The following is a 22,323-nucleotide window of genomic DNA, read 5'->3' on the forward strand; positions in this document are numbered from 1 at the left end:
ATCTGGCTGGTAGTCCTTGTTACAAGGGGACAGCCAGGACCTCAGGGTGGGAACACAGATTTTTCAGTTATTAAGAAGCCACTCCCTGGAGGTGCAGCAATGGGGAGTACTTCCTCATAGGGAGGGAAACGTGTGTGCCAATGAGCACAAGCAGCCAATTCCATAATTCCACATTCAGCCTGCAGGGGGCAACATCTCTCTAGCAATGACCACAGTGCAAGCGACGCGGCAGGAAACCCTTTTAATCGGCCGAGGAATAGGGTTTTGTTTCAGTAAAAAATCAGGTCCATATATTTCCAGTAAGTAATTTTCACCCCTACATATTTTCACATAGGGATGTTACTCTTTTTCTATTTACAGTGCTAGGTACAGAGTAAGTTTTTAACAAATAAATACTTATGGATTGATCCGTTGGTTGACGATAACACAGACTTGCCTGAGGCGTGGAAAGTACAGGGTGAGATAGGAGGGAAGAAATTAGAGATTGGTGAATGTGCGTTAGAAAGCACTTTCCTCTCTGGTTAATAGCTTGCCCAGGCCGGGAAGTGCGTTTGAAAATTTCGGAAAGATCTCTCTCCAAGAACAAACCATTATTAATTTAATTCTTTAAAAACAGAAAATAAAATAGTAATCTTGGTTTCTAAAGCTTCCTCATTTTAAAGTCCATCCTACATACACGTTAGGTCAATGAGTTCAGGTTTATGCAGGTTTCTACACGTTTAAAGCTTTGACATTGAGACTCATGCCTTTCAGATGCATTGATTCTGAAGCACCTCCACCCCTATTCCCACCTAGGCTCGTAAGAGACTGGCTGAGGCCATCCAAGTCCACCCACCGCTGAGAAGGGACTGATGAGGTTCATTTCACCAGGCAGTCCTGCCCGCAGAGCAGGGCAGCCTGCCTGGCCTTGGCTGGCCCAGCCGTAGACACGCCCATGTTTTGAGTCAGTAACATTCCTTTTCCCACAGAACAGGCTGCAGGCCCCTGCCCTGCAGCCATCTGTCCACCTCTCAGACTGGGCTCCATTGTCCAAGCAGCAGACAATCAGCACCTTTAATACTACCCGTGCCCCTGAGCACCCTGACCCCAGGGAGACCCCTTTTCTGGAGAGACCGACAGACTCAGGCAGTTTCGGAGGGAAGGCCTGGAGGGAGAGGAGCCAGACAGTCTGTCCATGGGAGAGGGACACACAGTCCTTAGCACCCTGGAGGGCAGTGTCTCCCACAAAAGCTGCGAACAGATGTTTCAGCTTCGCCTCTGATGACCCTGGGCCAACCAATGGCCCCCCATCTTCCAGGGCTCGTGGTCACATTGTTTCACTGGGTAAAGCCTCTACGGGAGAGGAGGCAGCAAGGTGACCGAAGGAAGGGCAGCTGGGAGGGAGACCTCTGGGGTCCCGCAGCCCAGCAGGGCCATGGCAGCCAGAGGGAGCAGCCTCCCTGCCAGGCCAGGAGTGGACAATGCAGGAGCCCGCCGCCTTCTTCCACTCGCTGACTTGCTGCCTGTCCTCTGGGAGAGACCTCAGTTTCGCTGCTGGCCACAGCTCCCTCCCGCTCAGGGCCCTCGGTACATGCACAGGAGGAATGTCGGGGCCACATCTTCCCCGGAGGGGGCCGAGGCTGCAGGTGGGCGAGTCACCCTGAGTAGGGCAGGGAGCGGGTGGCCCCACAGCCAGGGCCCCGCCCTGGGAACGGTGTGTCTGGCGAGGGTGGCAGGCCACCGGCCCAGAAGCAGCGGTGGCAGCTCCCTTTCTTCCCTGCCCCGCGGTGTGGTCAAAGAGGGGCCTTGACCGAGGGACGCCTGTGGATCTCAGAAGCAAAGAGGGTTGGGAAGCCCTGGGAAGCAAGGGTCAACGTGGGGAGGGCGGCAGAGTCACAGAGAAGTACAGCGGGCACGGCAGAAGGTGGTGGGCCCGGCCCTGCCCATCCTGCTCCCCGGCCAGAAAAGTCTCTCCGTGCCGCCAGGCCCCATCCTTGCTTCACCATGACAACCAGGCGGCACCCAGCTTGGCCTGAGCTGACCCAAGGGTAGGGTCTGGGGTGAGGGTAAGGGAGGTGGCGCCCCTGTCCTTTGCGGGTGAGGCCGGCCCCCACGTGGAGCGCTGGCAAAGAGGAGCCGCGGAGAGTCAGGCCTCCCCCTCCCCCTCCCTCCTGCCCCCAGTGAGGAAGGACCTGGGCGGCGGGGAGGGGCGCCCATCACTTTCCCACCGCGGGAAGCGCAGAGGGCGCTCCGGGCTGGGTCGCCATGATGTGGTAGATGGACTCGCGGAAGCGCTGGTCCCGGCTGAGCCGCTTGGCCACCTCCTTCAGCTCCTGTATGTTGTTGGCTTCCAGCTGGGAGGTCATGAAGGACTGGGACGGCTTCACTGGGGATACGGTGGCCCCACGGGCCGGCCGTGAACAGCCCTCCCTCCACTGGGGCACAGCCCTGTCCCCAACCCCAGCCCCCCTCCCTCGCACCCCATCCTCCAGCCCCTCCCGGCCCATGGGCTTCCATGACCCCGGGAGAAGCCCAAGGTTGGGGGAGCCGGGCTCGGGCCACACTCGGGGCTGGGTGGGCCAGCCCCTCTCCCTCCCCGCCCTGCCCTCTTCCTGCCTAGTCACCGACAGCCCCTACCGTCCCACCCGCCAGGGCCCGGGGTGGGGGGGCGGGGGAACAGCCACACCCACCGTCATTCCAGGAGGTGCTGGACCGGCGCCGGTGGAAGCGGCAGCTCTTGATGCGGCGAGTGGCCGCCTTGTGGATGTACACGGAGTTCTTCATGATGACCGGCATCTTGGCCTCCAGCTCCGCATTCCGGATGCACTCTTCAAAGAACCCTGCGGCCGCAGTTCCACTGCACCCTCCCCTCCTGCCCGCCCCTCCCCTCCCCAGGATCCTGGTGGGGTGGAGAGGGAAATACGCTGACTCCCATCCCTTTGAAGACCTAAGTCACCTGCCAAAGGGGGCAGAACTTCAGGCTTTCCCCCCACCCCGGATCCAAGAGCCAAAGGCAGCCACGCCCAGGAGATGCCCATCAACACCTATGGGTCACCTAGTGCACACCAGGCCCCCGAGTGGCGCTCCGGCCCCAGGCCGGGCTCCGCAGGGCCTGGACGGCTGGGCAGAGCTCGAGGGCTGGGCCGGCGGCGGGGGCAGGGCTTACTCTTCAGGTGGCTCACGTCAGCCCGCATCCTCTCCTCCTTCTGCTTGTTCCGCACCTTGGAGTTGAGCCCTTGTTCCAGGCTCCGCAAGGCCCCCTCTGCCTCCCGCAGACGCCTCTCCAGTTCCACGCGGACCTTCACCTCAGCCTGAGGGGAGAGGCGAGGAGAGGGAAATGGGTCCTGGCGGGGCAGCTACCATCCCTTGGAGGCCTTCCCTGATCACCCGTGGCTCAGCGGGCTTTCTCGCCTCCGGACTGGGATGGAAGTTACCACATCCTGCTTCTTGTCTTACGCCCTCCACCCGATGGCCGATGGCTGGGACTCAGCCCCTGCACCGGACAGGTGTCTCCAATGATGCCCCGCCGCAGGTCAGGCTCAGGGCTTCCCCTCGTGGTGGCTGCACTGCCTGCACCTGGCTGGTCAGATTAGCGGGGCTCATTCAGGAAGTTGCCCGGTGAGGGGAGGGATGTGAGGGAAGTGTCTCCAGGTGAGGGAAGTAAGCCTCCACGTGAGGGGAGGGCCCCGAGCACCACGTGCTCCCAGTGGCCCAGCACCTTGAGCTCCCGCTCGGCCTGCTGCTTCTCCGCCGTCAGCTCCTGCAGCGAGTTCTGTAGCGCCTGGGATTGGCTGGAATAGAACTCCCGCTCCTCCTCCAGGGCCCGCGAGCGTTCCTCGTTCTCCTTCATCCTGCCCCGGGGAGAGGTGTTCACTCAGGACCCACTCACCAACGGGGCTTCCAGTGGGAGGGCGGCCCCTCGTAGGGACCTGGCTGGAGAAACCTGAAACCCTGCTTCATGAGCCCCAGAACTGGCTGGGTCCTGTCTCCCAGGTGGTGATGGGGGTAATGTGGTCAGTGAGGGGAGTCCTGGGTCCACGTCTTGCTAGTTCTGTGAGCTCAGGGAGGTCCTCCAACCCCTCCAAGGCTCAGTTTCCTCATCTGTAAAATGGGGCTGAGAGGACCTGCCCAGCCTGTCACAAAGCTCTGTTAGATAGGCCTAATGACTGTCTGTCTGGGTCACACCATTGCAAGAGACAATTATCAAGTCTGTTTAGGATAGTGAAGGATTGCTTCCCATTTGTCTGGTGGGGAAACTGAGTCCTAGCCAAAAGGAAGTGAGTGACCCATTTGATCGAGGACAACTAGAACCCAAGAGCCCAGGTGTCCAGTTCACGGAGAGTCTCCTCTATGGACTCAGGGGTTCAGGGCTCCCTCACCGCTTCTCCGCCAGGAGCTTCTCCTCCAAGAGCTGCTGCATCTTCTCCTCTATCTGCCTCAGGTTGCTATGGAGACCCCCACTGGGAGGGGGCTCCTCGCTCTGATTGGCCAGTGTCTGCAGCTGGTTCTCATTCTCCTCCAGCATTTCCAGGGTTTTCTTCTTCTCTATGGAGAGTTCCTGGCATGGAGGGAGGCGAAGAAGAGAAAGAGCCTAAGTCAGGTTCTCTGCCATGGCTGCCCTCACCTGGATTTCAATTCCGGGAAGTGAGGCTCTCCTCGCTCAGTCCTCTGAGGGACACCTGAAATGTCTTCATTCTTCCCTGAGGTAAAAGGCCAGCGAGGATCTCCTTCCTCCCACTGAGGCAAGGCTACTCCTCCACCGAGGAAGTCAGGGAGGAGCCCAGCTCGTGGCAGTGGACGTGGACGGGGCACCTACTACAACAGGGACCAAAGGCTCAAGGGCATCGTGAGCTTCTGGGGTCCTTGTTCCTCCAGGAACAAGTGAGGGAGTGTGCTGGGCTTGTGTGAAGAACACCCAACAGGAACCAGTCCAAGAGCAGACTTAGACATTCTCCCCACTTATCAGACTGGGATCTTGCACTACTAAGAAATTCTGGAGTTGAAACTACCCATAAGAACGACTTCCTGTGGTAAGACAGGGAAAGATAAACAAATAAAGGCACCACAAAGCCGCAGTCAGTCAAGGGAGAACAGAAACCTTGCGATCCGCAAGGCAGTTCATGAATCTGGTAACCATCACGGATCTCCCACGACATGCCAGGCTCACTCGAGGTGCTGGGCTTGGAGAGAACTTAAGATGCAACCTAGTGAAGCTCACTGTTGGGAAAACACAACGTCATGTGTCAAGTGCATTAACAGATGTACAAAGTGCCGTGGGGACCCAGAGCTCAGAGCAAATCCCTCCTTCGAAGAGTCAGGGAACCTTGACTACAGTGATATTTGAGCTGAGCTTTAGAAGGGTGAAAGTGTTCTCTAGGCAGAGAAGAGGTGAGAGCACGTTCTGGGGAGAAGGAGCAGTGTGGGCAAAGGTGTGGAGGATGGAGGTCACGGCTTCCTCGGGGCACTTGTGTTCAGTGGTTTAAACCAGATGTGGGGATGTCATTGTGCCGCGTGTGGAGGGGCAGCAGAGGGAGAGGGGACAGGAGGGTAGCAGAGGCTGGGGCCAGAGTGTGCACCTGGACGCCCTGCTAAAGAGTTGGCACCTTGTCCTTGACACATGCCCCCTCCTCCTCCTCCCTCGCTGTTTCCGTATCAAGTGGAGGTGATCTGGCAGTGGATTTTCCCTCACGCTCAATTTCACCAGGGAACAGCTCAGTGAATGAGCCGCAAGAAGGAAGTGGTGGGTGGCCGTGCAGCCCACCCTAATCGATCCTCCATCGAGTATAAAAATATAAGCACTGGGGCTTCCCTGGTGGCGCAGTGGTTGAGAGTCCGCCTGCCGATGCAGGGGACGCGGGTTCGTGCCCTGGTCCGGGAAGATCCCATCATGCCCCGGAGCGGCTGGGCCCGTGGGCCATGGCCGCTGAGCCTGCGTGTCCGGAGCCTGTGCTCCGCAACGGGAGAGGCCACAACAGTGAGAGGCCCACGTACCACAAAAAAAAATATATATATATATATATATATATATATAAGCACTAAAGAAGGTGGATTTCCAGTCATGGCCAGGGCAAACTTGAATTTGCCCTCAAGTGTCAGCTGGAGTTCCCAATGGTCCACAGAGAAGAAACCCTTTAGATCAGCTCCCCTTTGTGCCCCGTTTCCCTTGCAGATAACTCTCTGGGGCAACACTGCTGGAAAAAACTGTATCACGTGGCCCAACCGACCATGGCTCCCTCCAGGCAGCCAGCCTGCCAGTGGCCCCTCACCTCCAGCATCTGCTGTAAGGACTCTGTGAGGCGCCTCAGCTCCTTTTTCTCTTGCTCCACACCCTTGAGGCATCTTGCAGTCAGTTCTAGCTCCCTGCAGGGACAGAGGGCTGGGTATGGCAGTGTCCACCCCCCCCAGGCCCCTTCGTGGCTTCGGCTTCACAGAAGTCTATGCGGCTTCCCTATACAGCTCAGAGGGCTCTTTGGAAGGCCAGCCCCTCACGTGGCTGGGTGCTGCCAGCAGCTGTAGGAGCCCAGGGCTGAACGGAGGAGATCCCGGCCAAGTGGGGCTGAAGTCACTTGCTCCAGGTGTACATGAATCTGTCAAAATAAATCCAGGGCCACCCCAAGGGCAAAGAGGAGTACTGGAGAAACAATGGCCTCACCCTGTCTTCCCTGCACAGCCCTTGCTACAGTCTGCTCACTCTGACATGGGACATGGCTGAGGCCCTTCTCTGGGGTGACAAACTCCTTGCTGCTGTCTTAACAAGCCTGGGTCCCCTTGGGCCTTTACACCCGGTTTCCCTTCCTCCTGCTTGTGATGCCTTTTCCTTCTCCCACCCATTTTCCAACTCCTACCACCCTTCAAGGCCCAGCACAATCTAACCTCTGTTGAAACCCACATATATCTTAATTCCTATAAAACAGGGGGTCTGTGCTGTGCCCTTGAGCACCTGTTTGTACATCATTGTAAACACTGTTGATGTTTCCTGGGTGTGAGTCTGGTTTTCCCAACCAGAGCCTCAAGGGAGAGAGGGCTTATCTTCCATCCCAGGGTCTGGCACGATTCTGGAAGTGAGCAGGTGCTTGGCCATGAGTTGATGAGAGTCTCTGAGCTTCTCCCTCCCCAAAACACATGGCTAATGACTTTCTTTTATAAAGCTGTTTCAAGAACACTCTTTCTGGGCTATCACTGATAATCAGTAGTGATGATGGTGCTGGGGATGATAATGATGGTGATGGTGACAACAACCAGCACCATTAACAGTAACCAGAGCAGTTGTCTCCAAGTTCATGGATAGGCTACATAGAATGACCTGGAGGGACTTCCCTCGTGGCGCAGTGGTTAAGAATGCGCCCGTCAATGCAGGGGACATGGGTTTGATCCCCGGTCCGGGAAGACCCCACATGCCGTGGAGCACCTAAGCCCATGCTCCTCAACAAGAGAAGCCACCGCAATGAGAAGCCCGTGCACCGCAATGGAGAGTTGCCTCCGCTCGCCACAACTAGAGAAAGCCCGCGAGCAGCAATGAATAACCAACGCAGAAAAAAAAAAAAAAAAAGGAAAAGAAAAAGTAACGACCTGGAGAACTTTTTAAAGTACAGTAAGTCCCCTACATACGAACCTTCAAGTTGCAAACTTTCAAAGATGTGAACATGCATTCGCATGTCCAATCACGTAAGTTAGTTTACGTGTCTGGCGTACATTGTCACGTGCGTGCACCCTCTACAAATGGTTGTGCTTTTGTGTGCTTTACTGTACAGTACTGTATAGAGTACAGAGTACAGTATCTTTATCTCAAGCCCAGGAAAGAGCTACTACCCACACGTCACTGGATCGTTTTTTCAAGAGGGTGGATAGAATTGAATCCAGCAAGGAACCAGACCTGTGCCATCAGCGTCAGGCGTGAGTGAAATGGCAGCTCGCCCTCCACCTCCTGTTGCTGACAGTCCTTCAGCTCTACCATCTCCCACCTCCCCTCCCTCCTCCAGTCAGTAACTCTTCTTGCCTGTTCACTCGATGCCAGGCCCTGTATGCCAGTTGTACTGTACTACTGTACTTTTCAAGGTACTATGCTGTAAGATCAAAAAAGTTTTCTTTATTTTCTGTGTTTGTTTTATATGTATTATTTGTGTGAAAAGTATTATAAACCTATTACAGTACAGTACTATACAGCCGATTGGGTCAGTTGGGTACCTAGGCTAAATCTGTTGGACTTACAAATTGGACTTAGGAACAAGCTCTTGGAACGGAACTCGTTCATGTGTAGGGGACTTACTGTATAGATGTCTGGGTCCTAACTTCAGCAGATTCTAATCCTCTTAGATGATTATAATATGCAACTGGGTTTGCAAACCATACACAGACTAAAGATCCCAAGGGACAGACATCATTAGCCAGAATGTGAAGAGACTGTGCAGGAAAGACAGGGGATGTTGAGGATTTTGGCCAAGGGCACCTCCAGACCAGCCTGACCTGTCTGCCCCGGGTAAGGGAGGTTTGCCCGAGGCAGGAGGGGGTCGTTGCTCATGGGGATTTCTGATTGCACCTGCCCATGCGTCATGCTCCAGGGTGCAGAAGTGGCTCATCGGTGTGGGGTCTGCAGCTTTTTCTGGGCACACTCCAAGGCCTGGAGCATTGGGAGGACAGATCTAAACCAAGCCATCAAGCAGTGAGGATCTCCTGGGGGGAGGCCTCTCCAGCCTAATGGGAAACATGGGTCCTACATGTCCTAGCCTGGGTGCACCTTGCCCCCGCCCCATTCCCCCAGGCACCACCACCACCTCTTATTTTTTTTATTATTATTTTTTTTTGCGGTACGCGGGCCTCTCACTGCTGTGGCCTCTCCCGTTGCGGAGCACAGGCTCCGGACGCGCAGGCTCAGCAGCCATGGCTCACAGGCCCAGCCGCTCCGCGGCATGTGGGATCTTCCCGGACCAGGGCACGAACCCGCGTCCCCTGCATCAGCAGGCGGACTCTCAACCACTGCGCCACCAGGGAAGCCCCACCACCACCTCTTGATCTGCTCCTGTTCCATCTTCAGCTCCTGTACCACCTCCTCAAACTGCTGCTTCTCGGCCTCCAGCACCTGGTTCAGGCGCTCAAGCTCCTGAAGAGAATCAGAGAGGAAGAAAAGCGTCACAGGCAGCAAAGGGCTCCTGAGGCCAGGAAGCCCCGCTCTAACCCAGGGGACCCTCTGCGGTTCAGCACAGTCTGCACCAGACCTGGAATTAAGCCCTGAGGAGCCCTGGTCCCATTCAGTGACACACAGTCTCAATGAAACCGAGATCTGTGATGAACTGGGCTCACTTAAGACACACTTAGAATATATATGCATACGTGTGTGTGTGTGTGTGTGTGTATAGAAATGAATCACTTTGCTGTACACCTGAAACTAACACAACATTGTAAATCAACCATACTACAATAAAAATTTCAAAAATAAATAAAAAATGAAACAAAACAAGAACACACTTAGCATGCTGAGCTAGGGTTTAGAAAGGATCCCAACATTATCTCCTGCGACAGGATGTGATGATAATTCTAGATGTCTGCTCCACTAGGCAACTCCAGTCACTCGCACCCTAAGGCGTGTTGGCTGGCCCCCAAGCCCTGGAGGGAAACGTGTGTGTGTGTGTGTGTGTGTGTGTGTGTGTGTGTAGATTTCCATTAAAGATCCCTGGCGTGGCACCTGTTAGAAGCCGCAAAGGAAAGCTATTCCCAATCCCAAAGTCAGAGAGTAAAGCCCTTTTCCTCAAGGCATCTGGGAAACAATGAGCACAGGTGGCTGCAGCCTCCCCTGGACTCACCCGCAAGGGAACAGTATAGCCAGAAAGCCCAGGACAAGCTGGCCCGGGGAACCAGACCAGTCCCTTCAGGATTGCCGGCGAGCTCAAGTGTTTTCCCAGCAAGCAGGTGCCCCCCAGGGGTTCTGTTTTCCTGGGGTTCAGTGGCAGGTGGTATTGAGGGGTGCACTTCAAGCCAAGGGTGGTTAGAAGCATTCTGTGACAACTGTTTTGTCCTTCCACATTTTACGCTGTGGGAGGATATTATTTCTAGATCCACTTTCTCTCTCATCTTCTAGCTCCAAATTACGCCCTCATTCTTCACCCAGGGGCTTTGTTCTCAAGGAATGGAAACCCCACCAGGGGGTGGGGCTGCCTGTGGGGAGAAGTTGCCCTTGGCTGAGGAGAATCAGAGAAGGAATAAAACCCAAAGGAAAGGGAAGAGTCCGATTAGTGACCCTAGAGTCACTAAAACTAATGTTTTCAAAGAACGTTCAATGACATGGAAGACTGCTGAAGGTACAGTGTTAATGAAGGTAAAATGAAAGGTATCATGAAAAAGACCATAAAACTGAATATCTGATGTGATCCTATTATGTTTAAGATATATATAAGAATATTATATAGGAAAAAAGACCAAGGACAAACACCAAAAAGTTGACAGTAGGGGCTTCCCTGGTGGTGCAGTGGTTAGGAATCCACCTGTCAATGCAGGGGACACGGGTTCGAGCCCTGGTCCAGGAAGATCCCACATGCTGTGGAGCAACAAAGCCTGTGCGCCACAGCTACTGAGCCTGCGCTCTAGAGCCCGCGAGCCACAACTACTGAGCCTGCGCTCTAGAGCCTGCGAGCCACAACTACTGAGCCTGCACTCTGGAGCCCGCGAGCCACAACTACTGAAGCCCGTGGGCCTAGAGCCCGTGCTCCGCAACAAGAGAAGCCACCACAGTGAGAAGCCCGCGCACCGCAACGAAGAGCAGCCCCCGCTCGACGCAACTAGAGAGAAGCCCACGCGCAGCAACGAAGACCCAACACAGCCAAAACTAAATAAATAAAATAAATTAAAAAAAAAAAGTTGACAGTAATTACCGATCAGTTGTGGGGTTAAGGATAAAATATGTTTTCTTCTTCATGTTTTCCAAATTTTCTACAAAAAGCACGATTTCTACCATTAGGGGTTAAAGTTCTATATTAAAGAGGAAAAAGAAAGAAAATCTCCTTCCTGGTTGCTCCCTTCCTTTCCACCTTCCATTTCATCTGGGTGATTCTTAAATGAAGCTGATGTCCAGGTAGAGCCTAAGAATGCTGATGGGAGTGGAACACACAACCTGTAACTGAAGCAGCCAGAACTTTCTGTTCACACGGCCCAAGGCGGCATGAATGTTTGCGGCACCGCTGCCATGACTGGGGTCAGCTAAGACCCCCTGCAGCTGAAGGCTTTCTCCACCACATCATGCTTGTGCTTCTGACTTTTTTTTTTTCTTTTTTTTTTTTTTGCTTCTGACTCTTGCACCTGACTTAAGTTGCCAAAGTATGAGGTTGGAAAGAAGGCACTAGACGGCAAATTCCAGCTCCACGGAAGGAAGAGCTTCCAAATAGTGGAGCAATAATGCAAAGGATACCTCCGGAGGTAGTGAGCTGCCCATGCCAGAATCAGGATCAGTAACCATCAGGGAGGTCGGCAGAGAGCCTCACCTTGAAAGGGGCCGTCCTTTCCAGCTCCAAGAGTCTGAGTTCTGACTGGGAGCACCCCGCATGGCAGGAACCCTGCCTGACTTGGCCCTGGGCATTTCTGATTTCCCATGTGCCTGCCCACATGCAAGGCTGAGTTCTCACAGTTCAACCAGAAAAGGGAAGGTAGGCAGGCTGCCCTCCTCCAGGGGATAAGAGTGATGATAAGGGAGCCAGGGACAACTGAGGGACCTGCACCCAAGGAACGGCATTGTCTTCTGACCCCAGGGCAGAAGAGCCCAGGATGGTTCCCTTTGAACTCTCAGCTCGTACCCCAAGAGTTCCCTGCCCTTTCTGCCAAGTGGAGGATGTCAGAGCTGCACCATCACACAGCGCGTATCTGCACAGGCCTTACCGGTCCACAAAGCACTCCCTGGCTTCTATTTCACTGAGCCCCTCAGCAACCTGGGAGCTCGTCAGGCACAGCCATCACTCTTACTGGAGCATCACAGAGCCAAATTTGTCCAAGGTCACACAGTCAGTGATAGACTGGTACCAGACCCTGAGTCTCCTTTTAAACCAGACTGCCTCTTGGAGACCAGAGAATCTTCAGCTTCTCACTGGGCCATTGTACCAAATGCCTTTCTAAGTGGCCCAAGCAAGGTACTCCCAGACCATCTCTGTGACCTGCAGTGGAGATGGGAAAGGTAAAGGGGGCAGGTGGATCCATAATATAGATAAACAAGTTAAGGAAGGAAAACCCTTGACGGAAGGACTCCGTGAGTTCTATTCCCAATCTAGAGCACACAGCTGACACCGGAATGAGAACCTGAGCACATCCTCTCCCTCCTGCCAGCCCAGAGCAGTCTTCACCAAGGTGGACCCAAGCTGGACCCGAGTGAGTCTTGTTCACATTTTGTACCCAAAACCCAGGACGTTCACAGCTGGCAGGTCTCCTTCCTTCAGCGTGCTACGGCTTTAAGCAACGTCTGTGAGCAGTGGGTCTCTGCTGGCCTCATTTCCTGGCTAAAGACCTAGATAGAGTGTCTAAATTTTCCTCGGGCTGACTGCTGTCCCAGATTTAGTCTCTCTGATGGATAAGTCTGTCTCTCTCTGCCAGCGGCTGTGTCTGTCACTCCATCCCATCCCCTGGCTTCCTAAATTACCTGCTTTTAAGTTGCTGACAACCCACCAGAAGTCTCACTTTTCAAAATGTACAGAACTGTATGAAGAAAATGCCAAACTCCTAATGTGGGAAGAGCCCAGATGACAGCCCGGACCCAGCAGCCCACACGCTGCTGTGGGGGAGAAGGCTCAATGCCGTCATGGTGCCAATCCTCAGATCCGTGCAGTCCTAATACAAATCCTCAACAGATTTTCTTTTCTGTTTGTCTGGGTTTGGGTTTTTTGTTCATTTGTTTGTTTTGTAATTGACAAAATGATACTGAAGTCCAGCTGGAAGAAAAATAGGGCAAGAATATCTGATACATTTTTGGAAGAAGAAAAATGAGGGTGGATTGTCCTCAAGATGTAATGTAAAATTATAAGAATCAAAAATATTCATTCATCAAGTCATTCCACAACATTTATCATGCACCCATCCTGGGCCAGGTGCTCTGCCAGGCCCCGGGAGTGTTTGGGGTGCTACAGGGCCATGATGCTTCTTGACTGTCGGGCCCGTTTCTGAGCCCAGTGACGGGTGGTTGGAAAGGGTGGGGAGTTTGCAAGAGTCAAGTCAGAGAGGCAGGCACTGAGCCCAGGCTGATGGGCCCAGCCCTGGACTTGCCTGGGAGAGACAAGGAACAGGAACCAGGCAAAGAGAAGTGGACCAAATCAGGCCCTCCCTCTGCAGGCACCTCAGGGTATGCCACTCTGGGGCAGTTCAAGTGCAGGATGGGCTAATTAATGATCGTAACACTCACAAATGTAGATGTTCATTAAGCATGTACTATGTGCTAAGCACTTTCTATGTAACACCTCACTGAATCCTCAAAACATCCCTGATAAGATGGGTTCTATTATTATCCCCATTTTCCACATGAGACTATTAATGTTCAGAGAGGTTAGGTAACTTGCCCAAGGTCACACAGCCAGAAGCAGTGAAGGTCCAATCCAGACACAGGCAGCCTGACTTGAAGTCAGCACCGCTAACCACTACCCTACCCTGCCCTTCAGGGGTGGTCGTGATTTCTCAGAACAGGCAAGGCCCAGTGCTGCATGGAGATCCCAAACGGCATGGACTTCAGCAGCCCCCGTCTTCAAATGAGGCAAGGGTCTCCTTCACGCCGCAGCCTGCCCCCAGCCAATGCTTGGCCTCCTTAGAACTTGTACGTTGACATTTAGAGGATGAAGGAACCTCTGATATCATCCAACCCAATCACCTTTATGGTGCCAGAAGCCCCGCTGTGGATGAGAAAGGCCACCGCAGCCTCCTGTGAATATCACCAGTGACAAGCAGCTCATTACCTCCTGACACAGCTTATAAAATTTTTGAATGGCTCTTTCTCTAGAAAGTGATCACCCACTCTTTTTATTTTCCTCCCCCGCGACTGGCAAGGAGAAATACACTTCTTGCCAAGAAGCAACAGCAAGTCCCAAGCACTGTCATCTCATTGGCCTCCCTGCTCTGCCCGTCTGATTTCCCAGCGAGTTGTCTGGGTGCCCATCTCCCCTACACCACTCCCTAATGCCAGGAACACAAGTCAGTACACTGTGGCTGTGAAAGGGCCCACAGAGCGGGAGGCGGCGGGGAGCAGCCTCGATGCGCCCCTACCTCTCTCTGCTCCCTCTGAAGGCAGAGTTCTTCAGTCTCTTCCATCAGTTTGTCTGCCAAAGCAAGTACACACGCTGTCACGAAAAGCTCACTCCAGATCCAGTCCTGAGGGGTCAGTGCCTGCGATCGCCTCCACCACCCCCAGCTCCTCCCGAGGAAGAGGTCGGCACTGCCGTGCCCAGGCCAGAGGGGGTGGGGCAGCTCCCGGGGATGGACGCTCCACACTGGCCTGAGCTGCTACACTCCCGTCCCGGCGCTGTCCCTGCTTCGTGCATTCATAAGACAATGACAGCTCATCTTTGGAAGCTCAGGTGGGTCTCTGCACCCCCGGGTTAACCTCTGTGCTGGTGTCTGGCTAGTGAGGCAGGGCAGGTCCTGGGGGCAGAGGGTGTCTGGAGCAGGCAGAAGGGAACCAGTGCTGGGGCCCCACTTGTCTAAGCAGGGGAGAGGGTCCCAGGCAAAGGACCGACCTCCCAGGCTCACCTCCTTCTTTCTCAAACAGAGCATGCCTACCAGCCAGTCAGGAACAGAGGGGCCTAGAACCTTAAAGTGGGCTGGGGGTCATCACTGGGACCAAGTCCAGACCTTTGGGGCCCTGGGCAGGATAACGTCAATTCCATTAGTGGGACCCTTACCGCATGCCTGACACAAGAGCTTCCAGGCGTTTTCTTATTTAACCCGATCCTCATACCACCTCTAAAAGCTAGGAACAAAAATGTCTCCATTTTAAGGATGAGGAAACTGAAACTTAGGCTGAGCTGCCTAAAGATACACACAGCTGATGGAGAAATGACAAAGCTGGGTCCAGAGGCCAGGCTCCTAACCACCTGCCTCCTGCCTCCTGTCACGCTGGCCCAGAGGACATGTATCACGCCATAGAGCCCTCCAGGCTCCGAGCCAGTCTCTGGCTCCTCATAGCCTGCTAAGCCCCACCCAAGACACGCTCTCTCAGTCCTGCATCAAGCCCTGGGCTGCAGCCCCCGGCCCTGAAATGCTACCGTCAGGGAGCCTCAGTTTCCAGCCCATCCCTCAGCCAACCTAAATACTCCTGCTTCTCCTTGGCCAGCTGCAGCCCCTGGGCCTCTAGGCTTTTGATCATGGCTTCTCCCAGCTGGGCATTCTTCCAAGTCCTGGGGAGGGAGGGCAGATGGGACAGGAGAGAAGAGGAAGAAACACAAAATCGTTAAAACAGAAGGGTGGAGGAGAAAGAGAACGTGCATGGTGTGTACTCGCCATTCTTTCTCCTCCAGAATCCCAGCTCGCATTCACCTCGGCACCCGCGGCTCTGGGCACGCCACCAGCATCGATCAGTTACAGTCCCCGGAGGCTGGCCCAGGCTGCAAAGTGGGCCACCGTGGGCTGGGCCAACAGAACTTTGGGAGCAGGGAAGAGATTGCTTCCTGGACTGCTTTCTACACCATTGAATGCCCACCACCTGGCACAAGGCCTGGCACGGGGCAGGCACTCAGCATTATTTGTGGAACTAAAAGCACGACCCAGCATGAATAGGCAGGGGCTGGGACAGGGCTTTGTGTGCAAATGGATAGCGCTGGGCTGGAGGTTTCTGTGATCTGGACTCTGATGTACAAAGCACCAGCTCTGGTCTGAGCTAGGGTTAATTATGGGCCTGGGGAGATGAGACGGGTGTCAGGAGGCAGCCAAATCCTCCTAGCGATGCTGGGTTTGGTCCTGAGAGCTGGAGACAAACGGTGCCCACGTCTGCCACCTGTGACTCTAGACAAGCAAACTCACTTTGCTCAAAGCTCACTTAGGAGACCCCCCAAAGATGCTCGACATCTGGTCTGTCTCCTCTCCCCACAATAACCAGCTCCCACAGCCCTGTCCTCCCCACCCTGCCCTCTCCTAGGATGCTCAGTGCCCACCGGGATCCCAGCAGAGAGGCAGGGAGATCAGGGTCAGCACAGCCCACACCCTTTCCCCTTCTGGACCCTCAGGCTGACCCCTCCTGCCCATGCGCACTTACACCTTCCCGGACTCCTGCAGCATCTCCAGCCACTGGGTCTGCTCAAACTCCGACTCGGCAGCCAGCAAGATGTTCCCCTGCCGGGAAGAGGAGCCACGGTTGTGTCTGAGAGGAGGCCACCTTGAGGACCATGGAGGCCACGGCCAGGCCTCTGCAGGCCCTGTTCTGCTCTCCCACCCGACATCCCCAAGTCACTGACACTCTTCCCAGGCCAGCCCACTGGAGGGGTTGCCCTTAGGGAGCCTGGGGTCCCAGAGAAGCTGCTCTGCCCCTGCTGAGCCCAGGCCAAGGGGAGAGCCTTACTCACGTGGAAATCCTGGTGGGAGATTTTCATGGCGTAGGGCATGCTGGGCTCTTCCTTAGCCTCCACCAGGCAGCCCCCCAGAGGGATGACACCCTGAGAAAGAATCAGAAGAGGCGCCCGCCCAGCCCAGGTCACTCAAGGCCTCTGGGAGCCCTCAGCCATAGCCAGGTGTTGCCCAGGGCCCAAGAGGAAGCCAGACCAGAACTTTCCCAGAGGGGGCACTGGAGGGGTCCAGGGTGGCTTGTGCCCCCAGAAGGACTTGTTTTCCAGACTCCCTGACCAGAGCAGGACAACAGATGGTACCCTACCCTCAGAGGATACCAGCCCCTGTTTTCCCCACTGGGCCCTCCCCCGTTGTGGCCCTGGGGAGAGGCCCCCTCACCTTAGGATGTATATTGAAGTATTTGTTGGTTTCAAAGCTCTTTTTTTCACTCTCAGAGTAGTAAAGAAGAAAGCTCTCTTTGATGATGAAAAACCTATAGCAGGTGGTGGGGAAGGAGGGGCAACAGGAGAGAAGGGGTGAGGTTTCTCGGGACGATAAGAGTGACCTTGAGGGGCCCACGCTGACATGGGGAGCCCCTGGGGACACCAGCTCAGACTCATCCTCACCAACTCATGTGCCACATCCGGGCAAAGGCCTCAGCTGGTCAGTGGCACCAGTGGAAGTGGGCACAAGAGGCCTTCAGTGGCTTCCACAACCGGCTCCTCCAGCCCCTGAGCCGCCACACAGGGGGTTTCTGTGGTCCTTCCCCTCAGGTACCTTCAGCCCCGTGAGCCATCACCTTGGTCCCTTAGGGTCTACCCCAGGAGAGGCAGGAGGAGGGCACGAAGACACAGGATCCCGAGGTGGGTCTTTTGACAAGTGGTCCTGAAGACTGGCAGTCAAATGGGGTGTGGGTACCAGGCTGGTGAGGCCAGGCCTGCCGCCTACACGTGATACCCGCATTGCCTCTGGGCTCAGCTGCTCCACAGCCTCCTTCTGGGATGGGGGTCTAACTTAGGATCTCTGGGCCCTTGGTGCTTTCTGACTGATGCCCACAGCTGGAGCATGGCCTAGGGACTCTCACAGACCTCGCGCTTGGAGCTGACTAGGATAAGACACCAGGTGCCCTCCAGGGGAAGATCCAATTGGAACTGAGAGCCCCGAGGCTCTGGGACACTCAGAGTGGCTGGCTCCTTCCTCCTAGGGCCCCTGCTAATGTCACTGTTGGAGCCATGGGACTTGGGGGAGCCAGAAACAGCGCTCAGATGGGCTCATGACAGCCAACAGCATGAGTCTCCCCAGCTCTGTGTTCAGCGACACCGTACCGGTAGCTGATATCAGTCATACTGTGAGTATTTACACCTGAAAATCATCAAATGTTCCAAAGCAGTGCTGCACCCCACCCCCCTCCCAAGAGAGCCAGTTGTTAAATATTTATCAGCACATCACTGGTTGGACACACCCTCTTGGGAGGGGCTTGAAAAGTTGCTGGCGAATCTCTGAAGGTGCTACCAGCCCTGGGACCCTTCCTGAGGCCGCGGCTACCGCGGGAGGGTCGCTGGCATGGCTGACAGCTACCGTCTCACCTCCCCTAGGAAAGGAGCTCAGCTCTGTCCTCTGCTGTGTGCCTCACCCCAACCGCGTTCTTTATTTGCACCGACCCTCTCTGCCCAGCCAGATACTGAGGGGAGCTGTGGACCTCAGAGGTGACATCCTGCTAATGCCAACTCTTCCCTCAGTGGAGGAAGAGCACACGAATGCCACCCTCTGCGGAACCGCAGGCACCTCCTGGGCCCCCCAGCACCTGACCCCTGCCCACCTTCTTGGCCTTCCCACCACTTCTGCCCCTCAGCCTCTCTGCTCGAGGCGAACACCGAGCTCACTGCCTACTGCCTTACTATGTTTTGCGTGATCCTGCGAAGGAGATTGTGCAGCTCTCCCAGGAGTGCCCACTGGTTGAACCTGCCTCACCCTCGGTGACCAGCCCAGCCCACACTGCCGTCGGAGTTCCTCCCGCACTTGCTGACTGGCCATGAGCTTGGCACTTAGCTCCATAGCCACACCCCGTGTGTTCATCTTGTCTGGAGGGGACACTGGGCTCCTAGAGGGCGGGCCACGGTCCCTCAGTCCTGTGGGATGAGAGAGATGTCCCCAGAGAGTTGCAAGGGCAATTCAGAGTAGTTAAGAACACAGACCTGCCGCTTCTCAGCTGCGGGGCCTTGGGCAATAAGCTCACCTCTCTGAGCATCGTGTATTCACCTGTAGGATGAGGCTGATAATACCAACCTCGTCTGGTTGTTGCGAGGATCAAGTGAGATTGTGCTCATCGCTCTGCCAATTCACAGAAGACCCAGGACAGGGCTGAGTGACGCATTCCCAAGGTCCCATTACCCACAGGAAAACGGGAGGCAGCCACCTGCTGGGGACCCTTCTCCTCCCTTTTCAATGGCTTCTGAAATACTGCTATGGACTGAACTGTGTTCCCCCAGATTCATATGTTGAAGCCCTAACCCCCAATGTGACTGTATCTGGAGATAGGGTCTCTGGGCAGTAATTAAAGTTAAATGAGGTCAAGAAGTAGGGCCATAATCCAACATGACTGTGGCCTTCCAGGAGGAAGCATTTGCTCTCCCACTCTGCCACTTGAGAACAAAGTGAGAAGGCAGCCGTCTGCAAGCCAGGAAGAGGGTCCTTACCAGAACCTGCCTATGTCAGCACCTGATCTCAGACTTCCAGCCTCCAAGAACGGTGAGAAAATAAATTTCTGTTGTTTAGCAGAAGGGTTTAACAGTTCGACTGTTTACTCAGTCTGTGGTATTTGCCTGAACTAAGATAAATACCTTCGTGCCTTCCTGATACTTCTGCAGCACCCTCCTCACTCAGAGCAAAGCACTGTGTCAGGGATGGATGTGGGTGGCAGGTAGAAGGTCTCTAGACACACGGGCAGGGAGAGAACGGGGCTCTGGAGGCAAACTATCTCCATCCCTCAAGCCACAGCCTCAAGCAAGCTCCCTGCCTCACCGAGTCTTTCCTTCAAAGCTCCTCTATAAAAAAAAAAAAAAAAAAAAAAAAAAGCTCCTCTATAAAATGAGGGTGCAGATATCTGTCTCTTGGGGCTGATATGAAGATACATTCATTGATTCAGCAAAGAATCGCTGCACTCCCACCTACGCCAGGCAATGTTCTGGGTGTTGGGGAAAGAGTTGTCGACAAGAGACATGCAAATATCTGTCCCCATAGAGCTTATACTTGAATGAGTGTGTGTAGTGGGAAGGCAGATGGTAAATAAGTAAGAAAGAAATGCCATGTACTAGACGTCGATAAATGCTATGGAGGAAAATAAAACAGGGTAAGTTACGGGGTGAGGGGTGAGTCGGGGAGGTTTTGATATTAAACAGAATGGTCAGGAAGAGCCTGAAGGTAACATTTGCGGAGAGGTTAGTGTTCCAGGCAGAGGAACTGCAGGTGCAAAGGCCCTGGGGTCGGAAGTGTGCCTGGCTCTGGAAGGAACGGAGGCTGCAGCATGGCTGCAGCAGAGGGAGCCAGGTAGAAAGCAGATTGTGTAAGAGGCTGTTGGCTACTGTAATAACATTAATGATAAAGCTAATGTTCACTTAGCACTTATCCCAAGCCATGCCTTATTCCAAGCAGTTACCTCTGCTAATTCATTTAATACTATTATCCTATGAGGCAGGTGTCTGCGTATCTATGGGCAGAAATGAAGCAGAAAGGTGACACAACCCGCTGAAGGTCAGACTGCTAGTTGTTAGAGGCTGGTTTTTCCTCTAAGAGGTACGGCCACTGAGGGTTCTGAGAGGGGTGACATGATCTGACTCACACTGCAAAAGGTTCAGCCTGGCTGCTGGGCTGAGAACAGATTGTTGGCGGGGAGTGTCGGGGAGGGGGGGAGGCACAGGGATCCATTAGTGGCCACAAGAGGGGCAAGAAAGGATCCGGTGGATAAAGGCCCATAAAGTCCTCCGCACTTGTCTGCCACGCAGGATGTGTCCCCAGATGTCACGGCCCTCCTCCCCTTGCCCTCTGAAGGAGGGCACAGAGAGGCAGGGGAAGACGGATGTCCAGGGTAGCCTTTGTTCCACGCCAGCCAGACTTCAGCAGGCCTCAGGGCCCCCATGGCTGCAGGGGCTGTGAAGGGCCCATGCGCCATGCGTGCCAAGACTGGCCCTGTTGCAGCTGCTGTCGGTTTGGTTTGGGTAGGGGTGAGGGTCACAGGGAGGGGAGCCGGCACGGACCTGGAGGAGGAGGGTGACTCCCTGGCTGGCAAGGAAGAGGATGGCCCAAGAAAGGGCATATTTGGCCAGCACACTTCGAGGACCCAAAGGGCTGGCTTTGCTTATAACTCCGCCTCAGTGCCTGCCCACTGCTCCAGCTGATGACTCAGGCTTCACCTCAGCAGGTGGGGGCCCAGGGCCTGAGTGCCCCTGCACAGAAGGCCACTTCCTCTTCCTGCCCCTTTCTCCGAAGTCCCCTTACTCCCAGGCCTCTCATTCTGACTGCAAGCCAGGGGCCGCCTCCTTCTGGGCCTTGCAGAGTTGGGCTGGCTGAGTAAGGGTCGGAGATAGTCACTGATTACTTAGCTGTTCTCATGTACTGGCTTCCATGCAGAACGTACGTATCAGTATTGGATCCATGTAACAATCCTGGAAGGTAGGGCTTTTTGTTCCCATTTTACAGATGAGGAAACTGAGGCTTAGAGGTGAAGTAACACATGCAAGGTCACACAGCCAGGGCAGAGGTGGAGCTGGGACTGGAACCCAAAGACAACAGCCCCTGCTTCTACGCCCACACCACACTGTCTTGGGAGCTACTCTGGTCTTCGTGCCAGCGCCTGGGCAGGAGACAGATGGGCCAAAGGCAGTAGGTGTTAAGGCCGGGGTAGCCAAGGGTCAGAGCTCTGCCACTTACCAGCAGTGTGACCAGGGCAAGTCCCCTGATCTCTCTAGGTCTCAGGTCCCCCAGAGTAACTTGAGGATAATAATAGTACGTACATCTCTTAGGGCTGTCGGGATAATGAAATGAGTTTGTTCACATAAAGACTTCGAACATTGTGAGACACATGGTAAATATTCCTTAAGTGTTTACTTTTATTACTACTATTTTATTTATTATTATTAGGTTCAATGTCTGCCGCAGCCTCCCCTGACCTCTTTTCCCATTTGTGCTCACAAAAGCTCCTCCTGGCGGGAGCTCTTGGCTCCAGCCCAGCTGGCCAGCTCGCCATCCTCCAAACACACAGCACTTTCCTGCATTTGCCCCTCCCTCCTGTCCAAGGCCCACCCTTCTATCCAGGCCAACTTCAGTCCTGGGCGAAGCTTTGCCTCCAGCCCTGGCCCTCAGGGCCTCCCTGTCCAGCCCACTGTGCTGTGGGGAAGCCCAGAGAGTGTACGTGAGTCTGTGTCTGGGGGGTCAGTGTCTACCCTGGCTGCCTCTTCTCTCTGGTTTTAAAGAATTTAAGTATTTTCACCTCTAGACTAAGGAGCATTTATGAGATACCAAGACACTCATTTTTCTAAGTGTTTTATTGACATTATCTCATTTAAATCTCTCATAACAATTCTAAGAGATGGGGGTGTTTGTTTTTCCACTTCACTGGTGAGGAAACTGAGGCACAGAAAGATTCAGCAACTAGCAAAGGGCAAACTGGGAACTCAGCTCTGTCTGCCTGTTACCGAACCAGGTTCGTTTGCCTGACGCACAGCAAGCCAAATGCTGAGAGGCCGAGGTTTGCAGCAGAGACAGGGGCATATGTGGAGTGGCCGGTAGCTCCTGTTATGTGTATATTAATACCACATTGGCAGTTAAAACCTACTGAGAGAACATTAGACAACTTGGCTC

The 22,323-nt window shown here is 54.5% G+C and overlaps 1 protein-coding gene across 1 annotated transcript in view; it reads right to left on the reverse strand.

Annotated features, from left to right (window-relative positions):
* Nucleotides 1-231: 231 nt before the first annotated feature.
* The window catches only part of PLEKHD1 (pleckstrin homology and coiled-coil domain containing D1), a 29,720-nt gene continuing 7,628 nt past the window's right edge, over nt 232-22,323 (reverse strand). The window contains exons 2-13 of the mRNA XM_060140454.1: nt 16,867-16,960; nt 16,488-16,577; nt 16,181-16,257; nt 15,235-15,326; nt 14,197-14,249; nt 8,982-9,076; nt 6,246-6,339; nt 4,359-4,537; nt 3,698-3,830; nt 3,146-3,290; nt 2,670-2,819; nt 232-2,365 (exon numbers count right to left, since the gene is read on the reverse strand). Coding sequence (XP_059996437.1) covers nt 2,196-2,365; nt 2,670-2,819; nt 3,146-3,290; nt 3,698-3,830; nt 4,359-4,537; nt 6,246-6,339; nt 8,982-9,076; nt 14,197-14,249; nt 15,235-15,326; nt 16,181-16,257; nt 16,488-16,577; nt 16,867-16,960 — 1,372 coding nt within the window. The 3' untranslated portion in view covers nt 232-2,195. The remainder of the gene's footprint in view (nt 2,366-2,669; nt 2,820-3,145; nt 3,291-3,697; nt 3,831-4,358; nt 4,538-6,245; nt 6,340-8,981; nt 9,077-14,196; nt 14,250-15,234; nt 15,327-16,180; nt 16,258-16,487; nt 16,578-16,866; nt 16,961-22,323) is intronic.

Source organism: Lagenorhynchus albirostris, chromosome 1 (assembly GCF_949774975.1).
Source record: "Lagenorhynchus albirostris chromosome 1, mLagAlb1.1, whole genome shotgun sequence".
In the NCBI taxonomy this organism is placed as follows: Eukaryota; Metazoa; Chordata; class Mammalia; order Artiodactyla; family Delphinidae; genus Lagenorhynchus; species Lagenorhynchus albirostris.